This window comes from Desmodus rotundus, chromosome X, assembly GCF_022682495.2.
Source record: "Desmodus rotundus isolate HL8 chromosome X, HLdesRot8A.1, whole genome shotgun sequence".
NCBI lineage: Eukaryota > Metazoa > Chordata > Mammalia > Chiroptera > Phyllostomidae > Desmodus > Desmodus rotundus.
This window is the reverse complement of record NC_071400.1, coordinates 46,706,679-46,726,152: the sequence shown is the minus strand read 5'-3', so window position 1 is coordinate 46,726,152 and position 19,474 is coordinate 46,706,679. Positions and strand designations below refer to the sequence as shown.

At 35.6% G+C, this 19,474-nt stretch overlaps 1 protein-coding gene across 2 annotated transcripts in view; it reads right to left on the bottom strand.

Moving 5' to 3' along the window:
• COL4A5 (collagen type IV alpha 5 chain) overlaps positions 1–19,474 on the bottom strand; it is a 324,804-nt gene that overhangs the window by 60,551 nt on the left and 244,779 nt on the right. For both annotated transcript variants that reach the window (XM_024551615.3, XM_053917134.1), the window contains 4 exons: positions 10,219–10,332; positions 3,098–3,265; positions 2,098–2,187; positions 1,527–1,676 (listed from right to left, as the gene is read on the bottom strand). In XM_024551615.3, the coding sequence (XP_024407383.2) occupies positions 1,527–1,676; positions 2,098–2,187; positions 3,098–3,265; positions 10,219–10,332 (522 nt within the window). The remainder of the gene's footprint in view (positions 1–1,526; positions 1,677–2,097; positions 2,188–3,097; positions 3,266–10,218; positions 10,333–19,474) is intronic.

Sequence of the window (19,474 nt, the reverse complement as noted above, 5' to 3'; positions counted from 1 at the left end):
TATGGCAAAAACATAAGGGAGGAAGTGAAGACTACACTAAATGACATAAAGAAAAATCCACAGGAAACCAACAGTGAAGGGAAGGAAGCTGGATTCAAATCAACGATTTGCAACATAAGGAAGAAATAAACAGTCAGGTAGAACAGAATTAACAAACAAAAATTCAAAAAAATGAGGAGAGTGTACGAAGACACTGGGACATATCCAAATGTGCCAACATCTCAATCATAGGGAAGCCAGAAGGAAAAGGGGAAGAACAAGAAATTGAAAATTTATTTGAAAAAATAATGAAAGAAAACTTCCCTAATTCGATGAAAGAAGTAGACATACAAGTCCAGGAAGCACAAAGAATACCAAACAAGTTGGACCCAAAGAAGACTGCACCAAGACATATCATAATTAACATGCCAAAGGTTAAAGAGAAAGAGAGAATCTTAAAAGCAGCAAGAAAAAAAAAGAAGTTACCTACAAAGGAGTGCCCATAAGAGTGTCAGCTGATTTTTCAAAAGGAACCTTACAGGCAAGAAGGGGCTGGGAAGAAGTACTCAAAGTGATGAAAAGCAAGGACCTACAACCTAGATTACTCTATCCAGAATGGAAGGGTAGTTTAACCTCAGACAAGGTAAAACTATAAGAATACATCACCAGCAAACCATTATTACATGAAATGTTAAAGGGATTTATTTAAGAAAAATAAAATCAAAACTATGAACATTAAAATGACAATAAACTCACAACTACCAACAACAGAATCTAAAAAATGAAAAGAAAAACAAACTAAGCAAACAACTATAACAAGAACAGAATCAAAGATATGGAGATCATATGAAGGGTTATCAGCTGGGAAGGGAAAGGGTGAGAATGGGGAAAAAGGTACAGGGATTAAGAAGAATAATTGGTAGGTAGAAAACAGAAGGGGATGTTAAGAATACTATAGGAAATGGAGAAGTCAAAGAACTTATACACATGACCCATGGACATGAACTAAGTGGGGGATTGCTGGAGGGAAAGGGGTACTGGGTAGAGGGGGGCCATAGGGGAAAAGTTGGGACAACTGTAATAGTATAATTAATAAAATATACTTTAAAAAAGCCAAGTATGATATGGATATCAAAATAATACAGGGCAACAATGTACCGTTCATCCCCATCTTGTTTCAGGGGAAAAAACTAAAGGACCGGCAAATTTCCCAAACAGTGCAATCTGTTTTTCAAGTATTTGTGGCTACTTATCTTTTTCTCTCAACTACATCGTGTACTACCTTCTGGAATCCTCAGGGTGACTGCCTAAATCTATTTTTAAAACCTCCCAGTTTGTGACATATAAACTAAAAAGAAAATACTCAAACAAAAGTAGATCAATGAAATAGTAAAAACCAACTTAAAAATAATTTACATTACAAAAATTTGATGCATCTAAATACCTTTCATTTGTGAATCCAAGACTATAAGTCACTTTTCATGACATTAAAAATTAAACTTCAGATATACCTGGAAACATATTATAGAATAAATAAATCCATTTACCTGGTAAACCAGGGTCCCCCTTTTCTCCTTTTGAGCCCAGCAGCTCTGGATCCATTGGTCCAGGAGGGCCAGGAAGTCCAGGTTCCCCTTTACTACCTTTTTCTCCTGTAGGACCAGGAAACCCTGGCTGACCCTGCAAACCATCATCACCTAAAGCCGACATGTGTGGAGAAGACAAAACAGATCCTATTTATCCATCCAGAGTTAATGAATATAAATATTATTTATATCATATGTTCCATAGTTGGGTAGGCCACTGGCTATCCAAAACACATTTTTTATATTCAAATGACAATCTCTCTTTCTCTGGGGTTCTTTGACTATTACAGAGACTGTAAATAAAATCAAAATTTAATTCCTATATTTATTATTTACCATGTCTCATGGTATGCAAACTAAATATGCCACCAAATTGAACAAAGGACTTATTTAAATGCCATATCACATAGAAACAAAATACAACCAACTAATGCTCTTTTTAAAGCAGTCAAATAAAAATATCCTGTATTGAAATACAGCAATGTTTAATTTTCTATCTTATATGCATCTGCTAGCAAACACTGAATATTACCTTTGAGACCAGGAGCACCACTCCTACCAGGAATTCCCAAAGGTCCTGGTGGGCCTGGAGGTCCCATCATACCCATTTCACCTTTGGTACCTTTGAAGAATATTGATAAGTAAATTTTACCTTTCCTGGACCTTGGAAAGATAAAAGATAAACTGTAAGATGTCAACTGGAAAATTATTGAGATTCGGAGGGAAAGCACTAAGTTTTACCCCTTCTCTACTTTTGTAACTTAGTGACCACTATTGTTGATATCCATAAATAAAAAGCCTCAATGTGGTAGCTAATATTCAAAAATGGTCCCCCTTAATGAACCACATGTCCCCGTACACATATACATTGTGTAGCCTTTTCCCCTTGAATTTTGGCTGACTCTGTGACTTGCCCTTGACTAACTGACACTATATGTGACACTGTATGACTCCCAAGACTAGATCATAAGAAGACTTGCAGCTTCTACCTGGAGCTCTTGGATCACTAAATTTTGGTTTTAGGAATTCTCTCCTTTGAAAACCAGCTGCCCTGAAAGGAGGGTAACTACCCTGACACTACCATAGTGGAAGGAGCTCAAGCCATGTTAGGAGACATTATAGATAATGAGATACCATGTGAACAGGCCCAGGAACACTCACTTGTCAAAAAATTGATATCTTGGAAGTAGACCCTTCACCCCCAACTACTCTAGCTGATGTCACATGGATCAGAGCTAAGGAACTCATTAAGTCATCCCTTAATTCCTGACCCACAAAATCTTCAGCAAAATAAAATAGTTGATCTAAACCATTAAATTTTGGGTTTTTTTGTTATACAGCAATATATAATTGGAATTTTCACAAAGTATAATGCAAATAGCAAAGTCACTTTCCTGCAATCAAAAACATTTAACACTTTTCCTTAAGGGACAGTGTCAATCCAGAAAAGTACAGTAAGAGAATAATAAGCCACAGTCCCATCAGTTTTAATTTAATGAATCCAAAACCAGAGAAAACTTTGAATAAATTACCTGGTAATCCAGAGGCACCTACTTTTCCTGGAGGCCCTGGCAATCCTGGGGGTCCCAGAGGACCAGGCGCTCCAGGGATCCCTGGACTGCCTCTCTCACCAGGGGGTCCTGGAACATCAAACCCAGGAGGGCCAGGATCCCCCTTCTCTCCTGGTATTCCATGCAAGCCTAATTAATACAACACCATTGTTAACAAGCATTGAAGCAATTTTAAGAGATGTATCTAATTATTTTCCTAGCAATCAAGTGCTAGAATCTGTATATAACAAACCTAACAGTGAGTTAGAAACATTTTTGACATCGTGTACATGAAATGACTTAACTAACAATCAGACTTAAGGATTTTCAAGTTCAAGGTTTGTCTGGAAATGTCCAGTCATTGATAATATAATGAGAACAGTTTGCAAGACATCGATGTAACCTGGCAACCAAGGAGAGTAGACTAGAATGTCCATGGGTGAACAATGATGACTTCACTGTACTAGTCAGTGGGGGTGGTAGATGCTGTTGAGCAAGCATGTGTACTGTATGGCTGTTGCATTCAAAATGACTGAGCAAGTAAAGCAATGAATCTGCATGAAATTTTTCTTTAAGGTTGAACATTCCTCCCTGGAAACTATTGGGATGATTCAGAAAGCCACCACTATGGGCAACTGATGATTGGCAGCTTCACCACGACAACACACCCTCTCATGCATCACATCTGGTGTAGAGTTTTTTGGTGAAACATCAAATCACCCAGGTGACTCAGCCTCCCTACAACCCAGATTTTGTACCTTGTGACTTCTGGCTTTTTCTAAAACTAAAATCACTTTTGAAAGGGAAGAGATTTTAGACCATCAATGAGATTCAGGAAAATATGACAGGGCAGCTGATGGCAATTGGGAGAACTGTATGAAGTCCAAAGGTGCCTACTTTGAAGGGGACTGAGGCTTCATTGTCCTATGTAGAATGTTTATTGTATCTTCTTCAATAAATGTCTCTATTTTTCATTTTACATGGCTGGATACCTTCTGGACAGACCTCGTATATTTTTCTAAGAAAGTACTTTTCAAATTAGATCTGGTGAAAGATCAATCATTTCTTAATTTCTAGTCTTTCACAGACTAATATTTTTAATAAAATACAATAAAATTACTAAAAAACATAGTAAAAATCGAATGACAAATAGAATACGAGCTTACCTTTTAGTTATTATATTCAACAAGTAGAATTACACCGTGAAATTGCTATGAAAGTTTCTAAATGCTTACTTTTAATTTCTACTAATTCCAATGTAGACTGGTAACAGTCTGCGATTCTAAACTGGTCCTTGAACTTGCATTGCTCTAAGGTATTAGAAATTATTGGGATAGCTACAATCCAAAAAGTGATTAATGAATAAGTCAGTTACATGGATCCTTTTAACTGTATTTTGGCTTTGTATATGCTGTTTTAATAATTACTATTAGATTTTGTTTTGTTTCTCAGTATTCTAGGCAGGGTTTTACAGAAAAAGATATGACACCACAAAAATATTTAACCTTAGTTAAGTTTCTGAAAGACTGAATTACCCCAACAAATAAGGTGGTTAAAAAGAATTTGCATAAGGAAAATAATTATACTACAAACATGGAGGGAGTTCCCACTGCAATATCATCATGTAACTTAGTGAGTCATTTAACATTGTTGGTCCTTGTCTGTTAAATGGGACATGTCATAACTGACTGTAAGCTGGGGGCTGAGCAGGTGAAAATTGTAAGCATCTCTTCAACAATAAGATCTAATTTTATTGTTGAAGATCCATAAGCAATTATTTTTGTAAGAGAGCAATTATTTTTGTAAGATCTGTTTGATGTTATATACTAGTAGGTCCTTAAACTGATTTGAGAATTCCTTTTACTTAGCACAGTGGTTATGGTTCCATTGCTGACATTTTATAGTATAATACTATAAAAGGGAAAGAGATTTTATATTATTGTATTTGTGAAGTGTGATGAGATACCTAATAATGAGCACTCTTATAGTTCTATACAAATCACTGCCTGTTATGTTATGGCCTAGGTAGTTTTTAATATCTGAGTTTTCAACATAACTTATTTATCCTTTGAAATATGACCCAAGAGAACAGTTATACAAAATAATTATAAGGAACCAGACTTAAGCCTAGATAAATTGTATTTGTTTTTTATGTTTAAAGCTTTATGTTTATGATATAGATTTTGAGAAAGAACTACAGTACCTGGTAAACCTAAAGTTCAAGTGTTACAGTTTAGCAGCAAGATGAGCAAAAAAAAACAAGAAGCAAGTTTCAAAAGAATCATTGGGTTAGGAAACAAAGCATGTGAAGATTAAATTTAAAATGTTTATAAATATATGTTAATAGATATTGATTTGCTAACATATATTAGTAATGCATAAAGAAAATTATTTTAGATATTAGCTCAAATATTCATATAGGATGTTTTATAAATCAAATGTATTTGCTAACAGAGTCAGAATATTTACATTCACAAAAAGTTTTTGAAAATGATCAGCTTTATACTTTTACTTATGTCTGATTTTTATTGCAATGAATAATCATTTTTTAAATTTTTTAAAATTTTTGTTCAGTTACAGTTGTCCCCATTTTCTCCCCATTATTCTTCCCACCCCACACACCCCCACCTGCCACCCCTTTGGCATTGTCCATGGGTCCTTTATACATGTTCATTGACAACCCTTCACCTACTTTCCCCTGTTATCCCCCTCCCTACTCTGGTTGTTGTCAGCTTGTTCTTTATTCCTGTGTCTCTGGTTATATTTTGCTTGCTTGTTTGTTTTGTTGATTAGGTTCCACTTACAGGTGAGATAATATGGTATTTGTTTTTCACCTCAAAAAACCTGAATAGTCATTTTGTAATTAAAGCTTCTAAGGTTAGTTAGAATTTAAAAACTAATTTGATTTTATACTGTTACACAATAGTTATAGATAACTCAATAGTTATTAGTAGATGACTATGGTTAAGCAACCTACAGAAATATTTCTTTCTTTATTATTATTAGTAGTAGTAGTAAAAAATACTATGCTGTACACTTAACAGCTTTGATCTTTTCTATACATATTGCCAGGGATGGTTATTCTGGTATAATCAGGAGGAAGAAAGTCAGTTAAATTAAAAACTCTGCTGAATCTCCTTATACAACAACAGGAATTACATGGGTATATCTACAGAGGTTAATTACATTAGGGTTGTATAGATGCTCTAAATGTATTGGTAGCCAAATAGAACCAGTTAATGGAAAAAAAAGAAAAACTTCAAAAACATGTATTATCTGTGAGAAGTTTACGCACACACACACTGCACAGAGGTTTTATAGCCAAGAAAGTTTAAGCACTGTAATGTACTCTCATTCACTTATGAAAATGACATTAATAAATCTTAGTTTCTTTGATTCACATTAGTCATGATGAACTTGAGCCCTTCAGCCACATGCTTTGTCCTGAGACCGGGCAAGCATTATAATCAATTTGTGGATATGGAATTGAGTACATATAAGTGACCTCTAGAAAGATTAATTTAAACAGTAATCTTCTAGCTAATGGCCAAGTCAAATAACAATCAAAAACTTCAATTTCTACATGGGATGGAACAGCAATTTGCTTTTTGTCCCTTGGCATTTTTTTCTTTTATTTCCCTGCTGTCAAATGAGGAACTGATGATATCCAACAGGTCCTTAATTTATAAACATGCATTAAACTGTATTGTCTGCCTTGAAATAGAGAACGACAAATAGTAAAACATAATTAAATAATAGCAGAAAATGAGTCAAAAGAAAAGACTGAAAAGCATAATGCAAACATATACACTGGAGATAGGACAATATCAAATACTTTCCATTAAGTACTATATTACAAAATGAAACACAGTAAGTGTATTATATAAGCTTATTAAAAATTGGTAGTAAGAATTTCAGTCATGCAGTATAAGTCAGGGCTATCAAGATATTAGTAATAGTCTTGCTGATCATCATGCTATTGAAATGGATAAACAGAAATTATGATATTTTTGAAATGGGTTAAGATAATATTTGGCTTTGGTGATTTAATAAAATTTACTTTAAAGGTTGAGAATATATAGCGAGTATCAAATATAAAATGTGGCCTATCCTGTGGCAAAAAAATTGTGACTTAACAACATTTCTATATTAATAAGAATGAATTCAATACATTTTCATTCTAGTTGCTGTTAACTTCACTTGATGAATGATATTAGTTAGGATCTTGAGGTCTATGGCAAAGTATATACAGTGGTGGGCAAAAGTAGGTTAGTAATAATAATAAATAATACAATAAATAAGTAAATGATAATACAAGGATAAACTCTGTTTCACATACTCACAACTTGAAACCTACTTTTTCCCGCCCTTATATTCACAGAAGAGATTAAATTCAGGACCATTATATTTTCCTTGTCCCATCTTATCTGGACTTTATAAATCAATGTATCCATATAGGCATCAGTTTTAAAAAGAACGAGAGAACATTAGATAAATGAAACATTGTAGAGTATTAGCTAAATTTGAAAAAGCGTGAGTAAATGTATTTTTATTTTGTTCACATTACTGTTAACAGTAATCCCTTTTTATTGTTGCTCAGCTGTGACTGAATAATTACCATTGCTTTCATGTGGTCTTTTGCAGATTGGCTTATTTCACTTAGCATAATAGTCTCCAATTGTATCCATACAGTCAAAAAAGGTAGGAATTCCTTCATTCTTTTTTTTTTAAAGTCTGAGTAGTTTGTTTTTATTGTTGTTCAATTACTGTTGTCCCAATTTCCCCCCCTTGCTCTTCCCTGCCCTGCCCACCACCCCTCCATCAGTCAGTCCCCATCCTGTTGTCCAATACCATGGGTCCTTTATACATGTTCCTTGACTTGACCCTTCCCATTCTTTCCCCCATTATCCCCCTCCCCTCTCCCCTCTGGTCACTATTGTTCTTTGTTTCCATGTCCCTGGTTCTATTTTGCTCACTTGTTTGTTTTGTTGATTAGGTTCCACTTATAGGTGAGATCATCTGGTATTTGTCTTTCACTGCCTGGCTTATTTCACTTAGTATAATAGTCTGAAGTTCTATCTATGCTGCTGCAAAGGGTAGGAGTTCCTTCTTTCATTCTACTGCGTATGTAGTATTTCATTGTGTAAATGCACCACAACTTTCAAATCCACTCACCTAGTGATGGGCACTTGGGCTGTTTCCAACACTTAACTATTGCGAATAGTGCTGGTATGAACATAGGGGTGCATTAAGTATTTTGAATTGGTGTTTCAGAAAGACCAATACCATATGACCTGACTTACAACTGTAATCTGATGAACAAAATAAACTAATGAGAAAAACAGAATCAGAGACGTGGAAACATGGAACAGACTGATAGCTGTAGGACGGGAGGAGAGGGGAATGGTGGAAGAAAGGGAAAGGGACTAGTTAAAGAATACATACGAATGACACGTGGACATGGACCACAGCTGATTGATGGTGGACTAGAGGTGTGGGCTGGGTAGAAGGGGCAAAGGGGAAAAATCAGGACAACTGTAATAGAATAAACAAAGTACAACATAAATTTAAAAATGCTTTAAAAACCTCATGCAATGTGGAGAAATAAAAGAAATATCAAGAACCATATGATTTCACTCATGTGTGGGATAGAAAACTGAAAACCATAAACAAACAAACAAAAAGTCCTCACAGAGACAGATACCAGTATGGTCGTTACCAGAGGTAAGGGGGTAGGGGGACATAGAAGAGGGTAAAGGGGACCAAATATATGGTGTTGGAAGGAGATTTGACTTAGAGTGGTAAATACACAATGCAATATATAGATGATGTGTTAGAGAATTATACACTTGAAACCTGTATAATTTTATTAAGCAATGTTACCCCAATAAATTTAATAAATATTTTAAAAAAGAAATGACAAAGCACAAGAAATTATAAATTCATTTTAACCTTCATTGTGGAACTTCAGGACAAGACTATAATGGACAAACCAAAAAATTGTTTTTCTCACCATCCCTCTGTACTCTAGTTAGAATGCTTTTATTTCTTGAGTGTTGGAGCAGTTACTTTCTAACAACCTGCTTCAAAGTAACACTGTAAATTTTCTCATTTTTAAATCAGTTGTGACATGTTAGGGGCCATAAAAAAGGTACAATGTGCTATAAAATAATTTTTTAAAAATAGAACATAAATGATACTAAACTTTACTTTCCAAGGTTTGTTTTTTATTGTTAATTGGTGTTCCTAGATTTTTAGCATAATAACTAACAAAATACCTACTGACATTTAGGGTCAGAAAATATATTTCCTTTGTTCAAAGTCAATGTGTCTACATCTTAACTGTGCATTTAAGTCATCTGATGTGTTCAAGCTAATAAGAAATGATTAAATGTTCTGTATTTGTTTTAATTTTATGAGTTATTACAGTGTTTTCCAATAACATAATGTTGGCTCAAGAGTGGGCCTGACTGTGCCTATCTGGATTAAGATAAAAAGAATTCACATTAACAGATGGCTCAGAATCCACAACCTTGAGTAAGCAAACTCTCAACCATATGTTTTTCTAGTAGGTTACAAGATGACAAAAGGTTTTGTACACCCATATAAGAAGAGTTTAGAGTGCTTATCAGTTGTGAAGTGATTGCTGATTTAGAGCCATAAGAGGAGAAAATTCAACTCATTTTATTAAAAAAATGAGGATGCCAAAAAATATTTTTAACAAAATGGTAACTAGTTCTATATGTTAAGAAATGTTAAAAAGTTTCCATAGACAAAAGTCTATTAACGCCATATATGTAGCTACTCAGCTCTGAAATAATCAGCACTAGACATTCTTAGGTCTGTGATTCCAGAACAATGACTAGTATGATGATTATATGCTGTGACAACATACTACAATTATGAAATTACATTATTGTTAATAGGTCAATTTTAAATGAATAGAGGAGAAATATCAGGGATTAATTAATTCTACAAGTAGCCAGGTTACCTCTCAAATTTCTTTTCTGGAAGACTGTTACATAGGTTACACTTTATTGATGAGCTGAACAACATCTATACAATGAGTGCTTCTACAAAATATACATTTACTCCAATCTTACCAGGTAGGCCTATTGGTCCAGGAATCCCTGGTGGCCCTGGTGGTCCCTGAACACCTATTCCTGGTAGCCCATGCGGTCCCATTGGCCCAGGTTGTCCACGTGGTCCAATGTCACCTTTAAGAAATAAAGATAGTTTTATTTTGCATATAGATGTCCAATTGATTTAGCACACTTCATAGAATATACTTATTTTTATATTGGAATTGCCTTTGCGACTTTGACAAAAGTCAGATTGTGGAGTCCTATTGTTGCATTTGATTTGCTAATATTTCCGTGAGGATATTTACATCCATGTTCATGAGAGACATTGATCTGTAGTTTTTGTTTTTCCTTATAATTTCTTTGCCTTGTTTTGATATTAGGGTAATGATGGCCTCATACAATGATTGGTAAGCAAACCATTCCCTTCTACTTTGGGAAAGAAATAGTGTGAAACTGGTCTTGTTGCTTCTTTAAATTTTTGTTAGGATTTATCAGGAATGCCAAATGAACCTGTAGTTTTCTTTACTGGGAGAATTGTGTTGCATTATTTATTTATTTATTTATTTTATTTTTTCTCATTACCATTTATCCCCCTTATACCCTTTCCCTCCCACAACCCCACACTGTTGTCTATCCAGAGTCCTTTTTCCTTTTTGCTTGATCTTTCCACCCCCTAACCTGCCCCCATAGCTGTTATCTTGCTCTCTATCTATGAGTCTGTCTCTATTTTGCATGTTAGTTCAGTTTCTTCATTAGATTCCACATATGACTGAAATCATTTGGTAATAGTCTTTCTCTGACTGGCTTATGTCACTTAGCATAATGTTCTCCAGGTCCATCCATGCTATTGCAAAGGGTAAAATCTTTTTTACATCCTCATAGTATTTCATTATTGGGAGAATTTTAAATAGAAACTCAGTTACTTTAATAAATGTCTGCATTATGTCTTTCTTCTTCAGTGAGCTCCAGTAGTTTCTACCATTCAAGAAATTCATCTACTTCATCTAAGGGGTCAAATATATGGACATAGAGTTGTTTGTCATACTGCCTTGCTATTCCTTTAATGTATGTAGGGTGTGTAATGATGGTCCTTCTTTCATTCCTAATATTGGTAACGTTTCTCATCTTTTTACTTGGTTGGCCTCACTAAGGATGCATCTGTTCTATTAATCTTTTCAGAGAAACCCATTTGTTCTCATAGAGTTTTTCTATTGTTTTTCAGTTATCAATTGCATTTTATCTTCTCTTATAGTTATTATAGTTGACTTTTCTTGTCTAATTTCTAAGGGGAAAAAGTTAGATAATTTATCTGAGACTGTTCTTTTTTCTAATAAAAGATTTCCATATATGAAATTTCTTTCTAATCTCTTCTTTATCTGCATTCTACAAATTTTGAGTTTTGTTCTGATTTTCACTAAATTCAAAATACTTTCTATTTCATATGCCAATAATAAATTATCACAAAGGGATATTAAGAAAACAATTGAATTCATCATTGCTTCAGAAAGAACACATGCAAAATACTAGCAATAAATTTAACCAAGGATGTGAAAGACCTGTACTTGGAAAATTATAAAACACTGAAGAAAGATATTGAAGAAGATACAAATAAGTGGAAGCACATACCATGTTAATGGATAAAAAGAATTAACACCATTAAAATGTCAATGCAACTCTAAGCAATCTATATATTCAATTCAATTCCTATAAAAATTCCAATGACGTATTTCTCAGAACTAGAACAAATATTTCAAAACATTATATGAATTCACAAAAGGCCTCCCATAGCAACAGTGATCTTGAGAAAGAACAAAGTTGGAGCAATAACACTACCTAATATCAAACTATAAGGCCATGGTAATCAAAACAGCATAGTCCTAGCATAAAAACACACATGGATTAATGGAACAAAATAGAGAGTCCAGAAACAAACCCACAACTTCATAGTCAACTAATATTTGATAGAGGAAGTAAGCACATACAATGGGCTAAAGATACTTTATTCAATAATTGGTACTGGAAAATTTGGACAGATATGTGAATAAGAAATGAAACGACTACCTTCTTACACCACACACAAGAATAAATTCAAAATGGGTTAAAGACTTAATGTTAGACCCCCAAACCATAAAAATCCTAGAAGAAAAGATAGGCAGTAAAGTCTCAGACATTGCATGTAGCAATATTTTATCTGATATATCTTCTCAGGCAAGGGAAACAGAAGAAAAAATAAACAAATAGGACTACATGAAACTAAAATTTTTTTGTACAGGAAAGAAAACCATCAATAAAATAAAAAGACAACCCATAGAATGGGAGAACATATTCAGCAATACATCTGACAAGGGGTTAATATCCAAAATTTATATAGAACTTATAAAACTCAACACCACAAAAACAATACAATTAAAAAATGGGTAAAGGACCTGAATAGACACTTCTGCAAAGAGGTCACACAGATGGCCAACAGACATATGAAAAGATGCTCAATGTCACTAATCATCAGAGAAATGCAAATTAAAACCACAATGAGATACCATCTCACACCTGTCAGAATGGCTATCATCAATAAATCAACAACCAGCAAGTACTGGTCAGGATGTGGAGGAAAGGGAACACTTTTGCACTGTTTGTGGGATATGAAGCAATATGAAGATAACTCAAAAAATGAAAAATGGATCTGCCTTTTGACCCCGTGATCCCACTTCTGGGAATATATCTGAAGAAACCCAAAACACTAATTTGAAAAAAAACATAAGCACCCCGATGTTCACTGCAGCAATTTTAACAATGGCTAAGATATGGAGCAGCACAAATGTCCATTAAGAGATGTTGAGAAAAACAACTATGGGACATTTACACAATGGAATGTTACTCTGCCATCAAAAAGAAGAAAATTTTAACCTTTGTGACAGCATGGATGGACCTGCAGAACATTATGCTAAGTGAAAGTCAGTCAGTCAGAGAAAGGCAAATACCATATGATTTCAGTCATGTGTGGAATCTAATGAAGAAACTGAACTAACAGGCAAAACAGAAAAAGACTCATAGATAGAGAGCAGGATGACAGCTATGGGGGCATTAGGAAGTGGAGGGATAAAAAGGAAAAAAGACTCATTGACGTGAACAACAGTTTGGTGATGGCGGGTGGTAGGTGGCTTAAGGTGGATAAATGGTAATAGAAAAAATATTTTTAAAAACTTTCTAGTTATCCCTTTTGATTAATGGATTATTTAGAAGTATTCTGGTTATTTTCTAAATATATCAGGCCTTTTTCCAGATAGTTTTCTATTACTGATTTCTTGTTAAATATGTCTACAGAAAGAGACTCCATTGTATGATTTCAACATTTTTAGTTTGCCAAAGTTTGTTCAATTGGCCCAATTGTGGTCCATCATGGTGAATGTTACATTTGCACTGAGAAAGCATATGTTGTCTGCTCTTGTTGTACGGAGTGTTCTATAAATGTCAAAGTTGAAGCGTTATGCTGAAGAGATACTCCTGACACTGCCCTGCTAAAATACTGTAGATCTTGTCCTTATATCCTTCTACATGTAGGCTATGCCTAGTATGGCCCATGATAGTTGAATAATCATGAAAAGTCTATTTGGATTGAACACCACCTGATATTGGGCTTTAAAATACCCCAATTTTCTATCTTGTAGTTTATATTCCTTTATTAAAAGGAACTGCCAAGATTTTATGATCTTAATGTGCCACAAAAATCTATCTTTCCTGGTTTCCCTTATTTGCTCATATTTTTTTTAAAAAATTTACTTTTCCCCCCATTATTTATTGTATTTTATTTCCACTATCATGTATCCCCCTTGTACTCTCTTCCAACTCCACCCACCCCTTCCACCCCTACAATCACCACCCTTTTGTCCATGTCCATCAGTCATTTTTCTTTTTGGCTTGGTCCCTCCACTCCCCAGGCAAAACCTCTTAGATCTCTCAGCCTGCTCTCTATCTAAGAGTCTCTCTGTTTTGCTTGTTAGTTCAGTGTTATTTACTATTGTAATTCCTTTTTATATATTGTGCACTTGGGATTTATTCAGTTGAGATCACTTAATTACCAACTTCTAAAGAATCTATTCTTTTCCTATTGATACATTACTGTTAAATATCAAGTTTTTGTATGTACATCAGTATGTTTCTGAATTTTACTCTACTCATCTACTTTTCTGTTCCACTACTGGTTCACACAGTTATAATTAAAATGATTTTGAGATTTTATACATATATTTGATTTATTGAATACTTAATTTTTTAATTGCTGTTCAAGTACAGTTGTCTCCATTCCCTCCCTCCACCACTCTCTTCTGACCCACCCATCCCAACTTGCACCCTCAATCCTACACCCCTTTGGCTTTGTCCATGGGTCCTTTATACATGTTCCTTGACAACCCTTCACCTACTTTCCCCCATTATCCCCCTCCCCCCTCCACTCTGGTTGCTGTCAGCTTGTTCTTTATTCCCATGTCTCTTGATATATTTGGCTTGCTTATTTGCTTTGTTGATTACATTCCACTTATAAGTGAGATCACATGGTATTTGTCTTTTACCACCTGGCTTATTTCCCTTAGCATAATGCTTTCCAATTCCATCCATGCTGTCACAAAGGGTAGGAGCTCCTTATTTCTTTCTGCTGTGTAGTATTCCACTGTGTAAATGTACCATAGTTGTTTTTGTTTTTATCCATTCATTTACTGATGGGTACTTAGGCTGCTTCCAGAACTTGGCTATTATAAAAAGTGTTGCTATGAACATTGAGGTGCATAGGGTCTTTTGAATTGGTGTTTCAGGATTCTTAGGGTATAATCCCAGGAGTGGAATTGCTGGGTCAAAAGGCAGTTCCATTTTTAGTTTTCTGAGGAAATTCCATACTGTTTGCCATAGTGGCTGTGCCAGCCTGCATTCCCACCAACAGTGCAGTAGGGTTCCCTTTTCTCCACAACCTCGCCAGCACTTGTTGTTTGTTGATTTGGTTATGATGGCCATTCTTACCAGTGTGAAGAGGTATTGCACTGTGCTTTGAATTTGCATCTCTCCGATGGCTAGTGATGCTGAGCATCCTTTCATATGCCTCTGGGCCCTCTGTATGTCCTCCTTGGAGAAGTTTTTACCCATTTTTAACTGGATTGTTTGTCTTCCTAGACTGGAGTTGTGTGAGTTCTTTATACATTTTGGAGATCAAACCCTTGTCCGAGGTATCACTGGCAAATATATTTTCCCATAGGTTGGTTTCCTTTTCATTTTGCTGATGTTTTCTTTAGCCATGTTGAAGCTATTTTCATGAAGACCCATTTGTTTATTCCTTCCTTTATGTCCCTTGCACTAGGGGACATATCAGTGAAAATATTGCTGCATGGAATATTCTGAGATTTTCCTGCTTATGTTCTCCTCTAGGACACTTATGTCATCATAACTATAGTTAAGTGTTTTATCCATCTTGAGTTTATTTTGGTGTATGGTGTAAGATGGAGGTCAAGTTTCATTTTTTGCATGTAGCTGTCAAGATACACCAACGCTATTTTGTTGAAGAGGCCATGATTACTCCGTTTTATGCTCCTACACCTTTGTCAAATATTAATTGACCATAGAGACATGAGTTTATTTCTAGGCTCTATATTTTGTTCCATTGGTCTATGTGTCTGTTCTTATGCCAGTACCAGGCTGTTTTGATTACGGTGGCCTTGTAATACAGTTTGATATTAGGTTATCAGGCTCTGTTGTTGTATTTGTGTTTTACCTGTTGGTGGCTCCTTTGTTGGTGGGTTTTTCCCTCCAGCGGTTTACTGTTATTCACAACTTCCACTTTGTCTTGTATGCTGTTGTACAGTTGTAACAAAGCAGTATTACCAGACAACCAAACCTATGCCAGCAAAAAGAAACCCCCTACCACATCAGCAGTATGAACTGTAACTGAACTAAGATTAATTAAGTTGAAGAGAGATTGAGGATATTATAAGATATGACAAAAGGAATATGGGGTGACTAATATGGGGGGAAATGTGTGGTAAGAAGGAGAATTGATAAGAATTATGATAGAACTGAGGCAAAGAAAGGGAGAGAGCAAAACTTACAATGTAAGTAAAACTCAGAAGGGCAATGGCAACAACGGGGTAAAAAGAGGGAAGGGTATACTGTAAGATCTGAAGTAAAATTGAAAAGGTACTGGACCAATGCAAGCAAAATTGCAGAAAAACCACAGCAGATTGATAGCACCGATAGCTGAATGATGTTTAATAAAGGTGGAATGGGAATAAGAATGTTGTAGAAAAGCGTAAAGTGAATATGAAATGTCTCCAGTAAAGAAAAATGATTTTGAGAGGATGAGGGAGGCAAACTAATGAGGGTAAGGAGCAAAGCCCAGGCTGAGTGATGGTAAGAAAAAAAGAAAAGAAAAAGAAAAGAAAAAAAGGGACAGAGAAAACAATGAAATAAAATTCCTCACTCAAATGATCAGGGGCAGGGTGAAGGCTAAATAGAGTAAGAAAGTGGGAGAGTGTTCTATGGAATTTAAAGTGCAAACAAGTAGTAAACAAATGTCAGTTCTCTTGGAGAAGTACAGAAATAACTGTGATATTTCACCCAACTAGCCACTGTTTATAAAAGGTGAAAAAAAATTAAGACTCTTATTAGAAGGGAAAAAGAATGTGAACTCACTTGAGAAAGAAGAACGCTCATGCAAGATTAGATGGAGGAGAAATAGTGAAAGTCAGGGATAGAAACTTGGCATAGTGTGTGAGAGACTAAAGTTAACCACAATAGTAGTAACGCTCAGGAAGATGGTGAAATGGATTAAGAGCAGGGAAGGGTGCTGTGTTGCATTTGGAAAAACAATAGTATGATAACAAATATGTAATATGAATAAAAAGAATAAAAATTTAAAGACCAAGAGTAGTGTGCTATTTGGAATACGAGTGAAATGAAAGAAGAAAAATTAAAATGCAGTATGAAAGGGAGAATAAAAAAACAAATCAAACATTAAAAAGAAACAAATAAAACTAAAGAAGCAGAAAGAAGAGAAATTAAAAAAACATGCAAGTTCTCAAGGACAGCAAAGTGAAATTTGTCTCAGCTGTTGGTGTTCACCTTCTGTCTTCTTTCTAGATCTGTCCCCAGTTTTGTCACAACTCCAGTTCTTATTGTCTTACTCTTTTTTTTTAAGATAGTATAGACATTTTAATGATGTTAATTGTTCCTATCCATGGCCACAGTATATGCTTCCATTTATTAATATCTTCTTCAGTTAGTTTCTTCAGTGTCTTACAATTTTTGAAATACAAGTCTTTTACATTCTTGGTTAAATTTATTCCTAAGTATTTTTTAAGTGTATTTTATTGATTATGCTATTATAGTTGTCCCAATTTTTTTCTTCCCTTTATCCCCCTCCTTCACGCACTGCCCCCTTTACCCTCCAGTATTCCCCTGCCGCAGTTCATGTCCATGTGCCTTACATATATGTTCTTTGACTTCTTCATTTCCTATACTATTCTTAACCTCCCCCTGTGTATTTTGTACATACCTGCTTTTCTTTTTATTCCCTGTACCTTTTCCCCCCATTCTCCCCCTTCCCCTCCCCACCAATAACCTTCCATGTGATCTCCATTTCTGTGAATTTGTTTCTGTTCTAGTTGTTTCCTGAGATTGTTTTTTAGGTTCAGTTGTTGATAGTTGTGAGTTTGTTATCATTTTACTGTTCACAGTTTCTATTTCTTAGATAAGTCCTTTCCCATTTTATATAATAAGGGCTTGGTGATGCTGACCTTATATGGGAAGCACATTATCTGCCCTTCCTTTCTAAATGAAAGCTTTGCTGGATACAGTAATCTTGGATGTAGCTCCTCGTCTTTCATGACTTTGAATACTTCTTTCCAACCCCTTCTTGCCTGTAAGGTTTCTTTTGAGAAGTCAGCTGATAGCCTTATGGGAACTCCTTGTACTTAACACTCTCTTTTTCTCTTGCTGCTTTTAAGATTCTCTCCTTATCTTTAATCTTGGCTATTGTAATTATGATGTGTCTTGGTGTGTTCCTCCTTTTGTCCAATTTCTTTGGGACTCTCTGAGCTTCCTGGGCTTCCTGAAAATGTATTTCCTTTGCCAGATTGGGGAAGTTCTTCTTCATTATTTTTTCAAATAAGTTTTCAAGTTCTTGTTCTTCCTATTCTTCTGGCACTCACGATTTGGTTGTTGGGGCATTTGAAGTTGTCCCAGAGGTTCCTAAGCCTTTCCTCATTTTTTTATTTTTGGAATTCTGGTCTTTTCATTCTGTTCCAGTTGGATGTTGATTTCTTTCTTTTGCTCCAAATTGTTGATTTGGGTCCCAGTTTCCTTCCCTTCACTGTTGGTTCCTTGTATGTTTCCTTTATTTCACTTTGTATAGCCTCCATTTCTTTCTTCATTTTTGTGACTGAGCTTAATCAAATCTGTGAGCACTCTGATTACAAGCGTTTTAAACTGTGCATCAGGTAGGTTGTCTATCCCTTTATCGCTTAGTTCTTTTTCTGGAGTTTTGATCTGTTCTTTCATTTGGGTCATATTTCTCTGTAATGGTGCACCTGTTACATGGCAAGGGGTGGAGGCTTAGGTATTTGCCAGGGTGAGGTAACCCTGTTTGCTGTGTTGTGGTGCTCTCTGTGGGGCAGGGGTCAGAGAGGGAACGATGCCACCTATTCAGCTCTAGTCCCACTTTCCATCACTTCCCATAAGCAGATTGTGCCCTTTCAGGTGCTGATTCACAGGTGGGCGGGTTTGTGTACATTTTAAGACCCTGTGGGTCTTTCTAACAAACTCTCCTGTGAGGCTGCGAGTTTCTCTTGCCACCACAAACCCCACAGATTTTTTTACAGCCTGGGGTTTTGAGTCTTTAGTTTCCTGCACTGAAACCCAGTGTTTAGCAGTCTGTCTCCCTCCCCCATTATTCCCCTGGGCTTGTCTGCCTGTGAATGTGGGACCGTCCGCTGGGTCCCTCTGCTGCTGCTTTGCCTCCCTGGTCCTCCAGCCACTGCCTTGCTACGTGTCCTCTCCATCCAGCTGCCCTTCTCCACCCCTCCTACCATCTGGTGAATGTTTCTTTAACTACTTGGTTGTTGGACTTCCATGCAAATGTTTTTCTGGCAGTTCTGGTTGTTCTTTCTTTTTTTAAATTGGTTGTTATCATTCTTTTCGTTGTGCAAGGAAACAAAGTGTTTCTGCCTACACCTCCATCTTGGCCAGAAGTAAAAATTGCCTTGTGACCTGCAATTGCACTGTTGGGATTATACACTAA